The following is a 9,239-nucleotide window of genomic DNA, read 5'->3' as shown; positions in this document are numbered from 1 at the left end:
GTCGTCCTCCTCCTCGGTGGTGTAGTCCGATGACACAAACGCGCCATCCCACCGAGCATCATTGTCGTCAAAGGCCGGCGCAGATCCCAGTTCGCACTGCGCTATCGCCAGTGCCTTCCGCGCACGCCTGTCCGCCCGATCCGCGGCTTGTTGTGCCCTCCTCTACACCCAGAAGTCGTTCTCAGCGGCGACAACCTCCGGGAAGCGCTGGCGCCACTCCACCATGGCGTACTCGTCCGCCTCGGCGATGAGGAGGCGGCGCTCCCGCCTACGCTGGATGTGGCTGTCCTCGTCGGTGATTAGCCGCCGCGGACGCGCAAGGTCCTGCGCCTGCTAGCGTGTCCGTGTGTCCAAGAAATTCATCTGCGAATGTGGCCGGTTGAGGCGTCACGCCGCCGTGTCATACGCGCGGGCGGCTTCTTGGGCGTTCTCGAACGTCCCGAGACCGAGACGTGTATCACCAGAGCGGATCTCCACGTCGCCGCACGTCCAAGAATTTCATCTGCTAATGTGGCCGGTCGAGGCGTCACACTGCCGTGTCATACGCACGGGCTGCCTCTTGGGCGTTCTCGAACGTCCAGAGACCGAGACGTGTATCACCAGAGCGGATCTCCACGTAATACAAGCCGTAGGGGCGGGCGCAGACGCCGCGGTAGCCGGAGTTGCTCTGGGCATGCGGCGGCATGTCGGCGGCAGGGGAGAAGGCGTTGGAGGCGGCAGCGGGGCGCTGGGGGCGAGGACCAAGGTCGTGGCGGCGGTAAGGCACCAGAAACGAGGAGAAGAGGAAGAGAGGCGACGGTTGGTGGGCTCGCGCGCGTGGATTTTATAGAGCGCGTCCGACGCCGCGCGCCAAAACTGCCGTGCGCGTCGCCGTTTTTTCACGCGCGTGCAGTTTTTTTTTCGCGCCGGATTTTCCACGCTTGCTGGAGCGCGCCGAACCGGCCCGCGCGCTAAAAACACTTTTTTTTTCGCACGCGCAGGTGAGATGCTCTTTGCAATACCGCCGCACGTCATCGTCGCGGTGCAACTCGTGCTCAGGTACGTAATATGAGACTCTGCTTTTGTAGCACAGTAGAGCACTCCGAATGATTTCTGTCCGTGCTTGTATTATGCAGGGAGGAGAGCAGGCGCAGATCGCCGCAGCCGTCGACCTCGACGTAGAGCGGCACGGCGCCGAGCCGCCGAAGCGGCAGCATCATCCGCAATGCGCGATCTCGCCTACGCGATCTCGAAGGCCAGTGTCTACGCCGCGGTGCACGTGACCGGGCGCGCGTGAACGCCATCTCGCCGCACGCCATCGCAACGCCACTGACGGTGCGGCACCGGCGAGGATGTCTGAGGCGAGTGGTGGAGAAGATTTGGGTCTGCTTTCGGTGCCACATTAAGATTTAAGAGTGAGTGCCGCATGTGTTCGACACCCAGATTGATTTGATCTCCATAACGCATTCTTACAGGCAACAGAAGTCAACCACGTCAAATTCAAAAGAACAAACGTCTGCTAATTAAATGTCTAACCCTAACGCCAGAACTTCCATGGGTGGCTCTAATCTAAGCGTTGACAAGAACATGAGGCAGGGGACTAGGGCGCCTGAGCCGGGGCAAAGCGGGACCTGTGGATCCGGAGCATGCCGAGGGCCGACACCGCGGCGAGAGCCCCGGCAGTACACACCATGGCGGCGACAGTAAGGCACCGCTCGCAGACGGGGAACCCCGGGTCACAGGCCTTGTACTGGTGCTGGATGGCCTAGTGGTTGGCGGCAAGGGCGGCGCACGCCGAGCCGGCGTTGAGGCACGCGACGCCCCAGTCGACGGCGATCAGCACCAGGAGCGCGACACTTCCCGGCTCGAAGTCGTCGAAACACAGCCAGAAGAACTGGAATAGCAGCAGCGCCGCACCCCACAGGATGCCTCCGAAGGACAGAGTGTGCCACATGAACCTGAACAACGAGAGCGCAACCAGTACATGACCGGGCTAGCAGGGCAAGGGACAGAAGAATACATCCTCAAAATGCAAAATATAGAAAACATGGAGCAAATTAAGCGCCGGACTCAACTGCTTGGCCCGGAACGGTAGGCTGGCCACGCTGGGGATGGCCGCCGCCGCCGTGCCAGCGAGTATCAAGCTGCCGCATCTTGAGAGGACGACGAGGAGCTCCAGCCTGCTGCCTAGAGCCATGCGCGCGGCGCCGCCGTGAGAGAGCCCTCGAACGGGACGAATGATCCGATTGGTGTGGTGTGTGGCGTACACTGGTAGGTAGGCAGAGAAGTAGGAATGGCATTTGATGCATCCCACTACCACCTCCCCTTGCCTTGATCCAATGGCGTTTCTCTTCTACAAATGTGTGCTAACACCTTTGCCGCGCCGGTCGTCCTAGGCGCTTTCACCGATTTGGAAACTTGATAAGAGAAGGGAAGGAGGTGGTGGCGCCTGCTGCACATGCTCGCAGCTCACTCGTCATCCAGCCTAGTTACGGAGTATGTGACATGAAGGGTGCTTGCATCCTACCAGCGGTTTCTATCGACCCAAAAATGCTAGACATACAAAGACTTGCACGCTTTTACACGCTCCTTCCATCTAACAACCAATCACAAACCTCCCCCCCCTGATTTTCAGGGGGGTGGGCCGCCCCGCTCACCTATTGCCGCTATCGACCGTATCTGCTGCCGGTGTGTTGTGCTGCGCTGCACGGTCGATGTAGGTTTTTTTTCTCTCTAGCAAAAGTGAGGCCTCAAAGCATCTAATTTGGTGCCCTATACGGGCGCGCGTGTTCCGCTGGCAGTACACGGACACTAGCCAATTTGCCCTATCCTTAACCACAAACACTAAATTTGAATATCCTATTGCAGACAAAACCATGGAAATAGCATAAAACTTAAGCAATCCGGACATGTAATTAGTTCATCCGAAAGGGCCAAGATAGTTCAAATTCAACCTAAAACAACAATAAAACAAGTAAAATATGGCTAGGTGGGCGGCCGGAGTTCATCTTGGCCGGTCCCTTGCCCTTGCGGTCGGCGGCGGCGGTACATATCCTCCGTCTACGCGTTGGCAGCGGAGGGTCGTCGTCGTCCGTGGTAGTGCCACTCCCCGATGTTGCTCCTTGGTTTGGCGGGCGGCCTTCGCGGTGGCGGTCTCCTTCTCCCGGCGAGATGCTCGGATGGCTCAAGCCCACAGAGGGCCTTCGCGTTCTTGCGCTGGATGCGCCGTGCGTCGATCACCGTCGTGGTCAGTGACCACCGGATGACCTTGTAGAGGAGCACCTCCTCCGGGTCGACGGGGGCGGAGCGCACCCGTTGGTAGGAAGAGTTGGGCTCCACCGTGGCGCGCTCGGGGCCGCCTTCACCTCCGATCCGGCATGCGCATCCACACTGGAGCCACAGGGCACGAGCAACCATCGCTGCCTAGGTGGTGCTGGCACTGGAGGGGAAGGGAAGATGCCCACGCTCCAGATTTGGAGCAGCGCGGAGCGGGGCGGGCGGATGTGGGACGTGGGACGGGCGACCCGCATTCCACCGGCGCGAGGTGGAGGATCTTGCGACCGATGTGATGGAGCTCGAGCTCCCGGCCGGTGTCTATGTTCGAGCGCGAGCTACTTCTAGTCCGTCATCCTCCTCCTCCTTCATGAGACCATCCAGTCCATGGGATCGAGCTCGCTGCCAAAGTCCTGACCAAAGTTGGCCATGACTGAGGGGAGAGGAAGGATTTGGGATGAACCGGAGGAGATGCAGGAAGCGAAGAAGACGAGTGTGGGCTGAGAGAGAGTGTGTTTCTAGGGTTATTCCGATGGGGTGTGGTATTTGTGAAAGTATCGCTGGGGACGGCGCGGGCCCGCCCTAGCGGGCCAATCCAACACGGCGTCCGCGTCCTAGCGTCTCTATATCCATCCTAGAAATGGGCTTGGTAGGAGGAGTGTCGGTCAGTCCAGGCGTTTGGGCCGGATATTGGGAGCCCAATTGGCTGATGATTTTTCATCCTCACACGGACCGCACAGCTCGTCCGGGTCGTTTTGCCTAGGATATGGGTGGTCCAGTTGTAGATGCTCTCACTCCGTGATTTAACGTAAAGAAATCAGATGGTCTTTTACAAACTACTACCAAGCTTCAAATTAGTACCCAAACCCAAACGCTACCAAGCATCGCATCATCAGAACGACAATGCCGGGACACGAGTATCACTAGCACACACAAAAAAAACATGCATGATCCACATGAGGCCAGCACAATGCTGGAAAACAGTCTCTGTACGTATTCCAGCTTGGACTTTGGCCGTGTGTTCCCGTACGACACGAGTGAGGGAGAGAGAGTTGTAACGCGACGTGTGCCCGATACGCTGTGAATGTCACGATAGAATGCATCGCATGCACATTTACCTTAGAAAGCGTGTGCGGCTGAGAGCTAGTGAGCGAATTTCCCGGCGTCTTCAGCGAGTTCCTACTGGTCTTCGTGGTGCTGATGGTCCACGCCTGGCTGTGTCTTCGTCGCCGGGGAGTGGCTGTTCCTGTTGGCGAGCTTCACCTTCAGCGCGGCCTGGGCCGAGCTCGTTGTCGTGCACGACGCCATCAGCCACGGTGTCTGCGCACCGGCGGAGGACGTGCGACAAGTACCTGTACATCGCCATGATGGCGAGCCTCGCCGGGGCTCTCGCCGCGTTCTCGGCTCACGGCATGCTCTGGCTCACTCCACTCAGGTGTGCCGTTCAGAGATTACTAGTAAGATGCCCGTGCTATGCTACGGAATCATAAAAGATTGGGTGAAAATTGTTTACTTAAGTATCTGGAGCCTACGGAACAATAAAAGATGTACCAAGACATCAATCAAAGTGATGACATACTGTTGATAAGTACACATTGAGTAAATTTTAAAGCTCACCTTCTAGATAATTCGAATAACCTGGGGCATGAGCTTTGACATGGTCAAGCATATCCCTGGAAGTGGAGATATGATACGGGACGGTCTGGTCACGATAATATGTATAGTTTAGAGCTTGTAAATGCTCGTCGGAATAAACACGGGATACTCATCTCCGGCTGACGCCGCTGGTGTCCGTCACCAGCACCGGCTGCATGAAACGACCACGGCTCGTTGTCCTTGGCAATGGCAGCCTGGACATCCTACCGCGGTGGACGGGAGCACAGGCCTAAGCGACACAGCCATCTTTCCCGCCAGGATATCACTAAGGAAGAAGTCTACTATCAGATTTAGGTGTAAATTTGATACCCCTTGGATCCAAATTAATTGACGTACACTTCGTACAAATTTGTACTATATGCCACTACAAAAATTTTGGCATTGAGAAATGGCATTACTATTTTCATATTTTAAAACATGCCACTACAAAGTTTTATACTTTCAAATATACTATTGTCGGTTGCCAATTTAGCCATTCTAGTTAGAATTCTTAATTTTTTTCTTTCCTGCGAACCAAACAAGCAACTTAAAAAAATAATCCTATTATTTCATTTCACTATTATCGATTTTATCATATTCTTTTGATTTTCCTACTCTTGCATTTTCATGTCCTATGAACCAAAGGATCCTCCTGTTTTCCTTTAAATTAAATGCTCTAGCGGTCTAGCCACACATAGCTTGTGACATGTTATACTCTAACATTATACTCTAACATGTTTTTTCCTTCTTATATATGTAGATGTTCTACAGATATGTGCAACAATGGAGGGTTTCATGTGCAAGGAAGCAAAGAAGATGTGAGACATGTTTTTTTTCTTGGAATGAGAAGGATCAAAGGATAACCGACAAATTCAGTTTGAACTTCGAATAAATATGATATGAGTGTTGTGTTTACAAATCTTTCCTTCATGAGTATTTGGAAACCTTCAGATTGTGCTATTACTGTGAGATTTTCAGTGTCCTGGACAAGGCATACTTGTTGATATTGTTTGGATATCAAGATTGCTAATTTTTGTCTGGAAATCAAGTTTTCTGATAACTTTCAATGTGTATGCTTGTTGATACAGTTGATTTAAATGGTTGCTGATAATGTTTAAATGTAGTGGAGATTACATGTGTTGGAAAGTAGGTGACAGAGAAAAAGTAAGATGATGACATCACACAGAGTGGCTTCCATTGGATGATTGTGGCACACACCAACAGCTTCATTCAAAATTATCTATGTGGATGGCTGGGGCAGCACTAAGGTGTTGCCTCCATTGTACATGCCCTTAGGGAAAAAAATAAAGATTAGAAAATTAAAAGGTCAACTAAGCGACTTCTATTCCAATGTTGAGCGCTAATTAGAGGCACCAAATATGGACGGCAACACGGGTCAATCGCTTCAAAAGCAGCTAAGCGGCCGATGCATGATTTTCCGTCCCTGTAGAGCCTGACGCCAGGAATCTCGCAGGGTACTGCTAATCAACCAGGAAGTATTCCCTGATGCCAGGAACCCCTCCAAAAAAAAGAAAAAGAAAAAGAAAAAGAGAGAGACAATTAGGAGATGCAGGGACGGAAATGCCCCTTGGTACTGCCAAACGCTACGCCGGCGCCGGCAAGAGCGACCTTGCACTGCCAACTGACATCCGGGGCTGCTCACTTCTCCGAAGCGGCGCGTGTAGGCCCCAGCATGTCGCCATCGCCAGTGTACGCGAAGAACCTGTAGTAGCCGACGGTCGTGTAGGCTCTGCATGTATAGGTCGCGCGCGCAGCCTACCGACCCTCGCGCCGCCCGCCACAGCCAGCTCGTCCGCTCGCTGCCGTGCTCGCTGCCCATCGGGACGTTCAAGGATATGCATGCGGCGGGCCGTTCAAGGCTGGCTTAGGACGTCAAGCACGGTTGCCTGATTCATGGCGGACGCTAGCGCCATAAGGACCTGAACGCCCCCAATCGATTTCCTCTCATTTCTCCCCAATCGCTGCTCCCGGTCGCCGACTGCCGACTCCTCCGCTGCTCCCGACGGCTGCCTGCTGTGCCTCCGCTGCTCCCGGTCGCCCCCTCCCAATTGCTCCCGACCGCTGCCTGTCGCGGCTCGGTCGATCTCCATCTCCCGAGGGTCCCGCGCTGCTCCTGCTCAGCAGGTGGTTCACGCCGGCGAGGTGGAACAGGAGCGCCCATCAGCATTGCCTCTCGGCCACCACTACATCCTTACCGCGGTCGTCTTCCCCGACCCTGATGATTGCCGCCGCACACCAGGCTCTTCCCACAGCACCTTTCGACGCCGATTCCGGCCGGCCTCGGGTCCGGGATGACGCAAGAAGTCCGTCCCCGCCATAAGCACCTCCTCCCGTGGACCGTGCTGGCCAAATTATGTTGTAACCTTTGACTCTATCCGTATCGATCGCCGTGTGCTGTTCTCCTTCTCCGGCAGCTTGCACGGCCAGATCCAGAAGAAGTGATGATGCAGGGAAGATCTTAATCCAAATCCGATTTACTGTGTGACGCTCGCCCAACTCAACTCCAGCGCAAGGAAATTTGGAGGGGGTTCTAGAATAATCTGTCTCACAAGAGAAGGAGAAACCTCCACATTATCCTATTTTGGTGGTTGGGTCTCCACAACATGCCTTGGTCTCAATCTCAACCTTACATTCAAGATCAAACGGTATATACGGCCCGAAGGCAGGCACACCATCACCATCAACTCTCTATTTTATAGGAGTAGAGATTAAGCTAGCACTCCACTGATCACCACTGATCATACGCTGGTGATTTTAGTTAGTAGCAGTTAGGAACTTGGTATTGTATCCGTTCATGTGAACATGCTAATTAAGCTAGGACCTCTACCGCTCTACGTCACCCCTGTTCGTGATCTTATTAGTTGTATAGAACTACTAACGATGTATCCATGACACTAGTGCTTCCCTGGGCTCTAACAAGAAGACGCGGCAGTCAGCGGAGGCTGGCCGACTAGGCCGCATGAGCCGGACGGAACCGGGAAGCGAGGATCCAGAGCATCCCCAAGGCCGACACGGCGGCGAGAACCCCGGCGGCGCATGCGGTCGCGACGGCGACAAGGTACATTAAGCACACGACGGCCCCCGGGCGGCAGTAGTTGTGCTGGATGGCGAACTGGTAGACGGCGAGGGCGGCGCACGCTGGGCCGAAGGTGAAACACGCGACGACCCACTCGACGGCGCTCAGGACCAGGAGCTCGACATTGGTGGGCTCCCAGCCTTCGGAAGACAACCACTTCATCTGTAACGCGAGCAGCACCGCGCTCCACGGGAAGGCACCGCACATCAAAGCCCACCACATTAACCTGCACAAAAATGCATGGGAGCCATCCACGTATCAGAAATTCAGAATCCGGGAAATCTGTACCGGGCTAGCAGGGATTAAATAAAATCAAATAAAGTGCGGGACTCAGCTGGTTGGGCAGCCTGAACGCTGGGTGGTATGGGTCGTCCAGGCAAGAGACGACGAACACGGCCACGAAGCCGAGAAGCAAGCTGCCGGCTGTGGAGAAGAAGAAGAGGAGCTCCGGCCTCCTGCCCACAGCCATGCGCGCGACCGTGGAAGGAGGCCTGTCTCCACCGATCGGATCGACGGACACTTGCAGAGAAGCAGAATTGTCATCGATGCATCCCTACCCTCACCCGTTTGAGCTTCGCCGTGCCTGCCCTTGGTGCTTTCATCGATTTGGAAACTTGATAGGGGAACAGAAGTGGTGGCGTCTGTGCTACTCCCTCCGTCCCATAATACAAGAGCGTCTTGGGAGTAGCTTGCTAGTAGATGACCATGAAGTAGTGGGCTTGCGTTCTAGCATTAGCCCTTTCTATCGACCGTATCATGCATTCCCCGTGTGTATGGTGTATTGTTGCACACTTGCACGGTCCTGCTGGTAATCAAGGACTTTGCGACGTGTGTTTCTGTATGACACTATGATCCCTCAAAGCATGGCATCCGAGAGATTCTAATCAGAAATACGAGTCTGGGTTACGGTGACAGTAATTTTTCTCTAGAAGTTGTATTGATTATGTTCTAGAATGTATGTAGGATTTTCGTCATATTTGTCAACCCAGCGTTTATTTGCCACTCCCAAACAAGTTGCGCATTTTCGTCATATTTGTCAACCCAGTGTTCATTTGCCACTGCCAAACAAGTTGCGCAGCCCCGCGGTGCAGGATAATATGATCAATTAATTCCACAGCTGGGCATCTGTCGCAACGGGCATAGGGATCAATGGCGTGTCATTGCTTATGCACCATGTTAACTCGCACCTGTTTATCACATACACAGATTTAGTCTAAGGTTCTTTGAAGCATGAATCATATTTCAGATGGACAGA

At 54.0% G+C, this 9,239-nt stretch overlaps 2 protein-coding genes across 2 annotated transcripts; both read right to left on the bottom strand.

Annotated features, from left to right (window-relative positions):
* Positions 1-1,729: 1,729 nt before the first annotated feature.
* LOC119367367 lies at positions 1,730-2,394 on the bottom strand. Its single transcript, XM_037632898.1, has 2 exons — positions 2,055-2,394; positions 1,730-1,937 (listed from the first exon to the last, which is right to left on the bottom strand). Exons 1-2 carry the CDS (start codon positions 2,174-2,176, stop codon positions 1,745-1,747), a joined length of 315 nt encoding a protein of 104 aa, XP_037488795.1. The 5' UTR covers positions 2,177-2,394; the 3' UTR covers positions 1,730-1,744.
* A 5,222-nt stretch (positions 2,395-7,616) lies between these two features.
* LOC119367366 lies at positions 7,617-8,682 on the bottom strand. The gene is made up of 2 exons (XM_037632897.1): positions 8,320-8,682; positions 7,617-8,210 (listed from the first exon to the last, which is right to left on the bottom strand). The coding sequence occupies exons 1-2, from the start codon at positions 8,451-8,453 to the stop codon at positions 7,859-7,861; spliced, it is 486 nt and encodes a 161-aa protein (XP_037488794.1). The 5' UTR covers positions 8,454-8,682; the 3' UTR covers positions 7,617-7,858.
* Between the last annotated feature and the right edge of the window lie 557 nt (positions 8,683-9,239).

The sequence above is a fragment of the Triticum dicoccoides genome, chromosome 2B (assembly GCF_002162155.2).
Source record: "Triticum dicoccoides isolate Atlit2015 ecotype Zavitan chromosome 2B, WEW_v2.0, whole genome shotgun sequence".
In the NCBI taxonomy this organism is placed as follows: domain Eukaryota; kingdom Viridiplantae; phylum Streptophyta; class Magnoliopsida; order Poales; family Poaceae; genus Triticum; species Triticum dicoccoides.
Note: the sequence above shows the minus strand (reverse complement) of the source record. Positions and strands in the feature narration are given on the sequence as shown.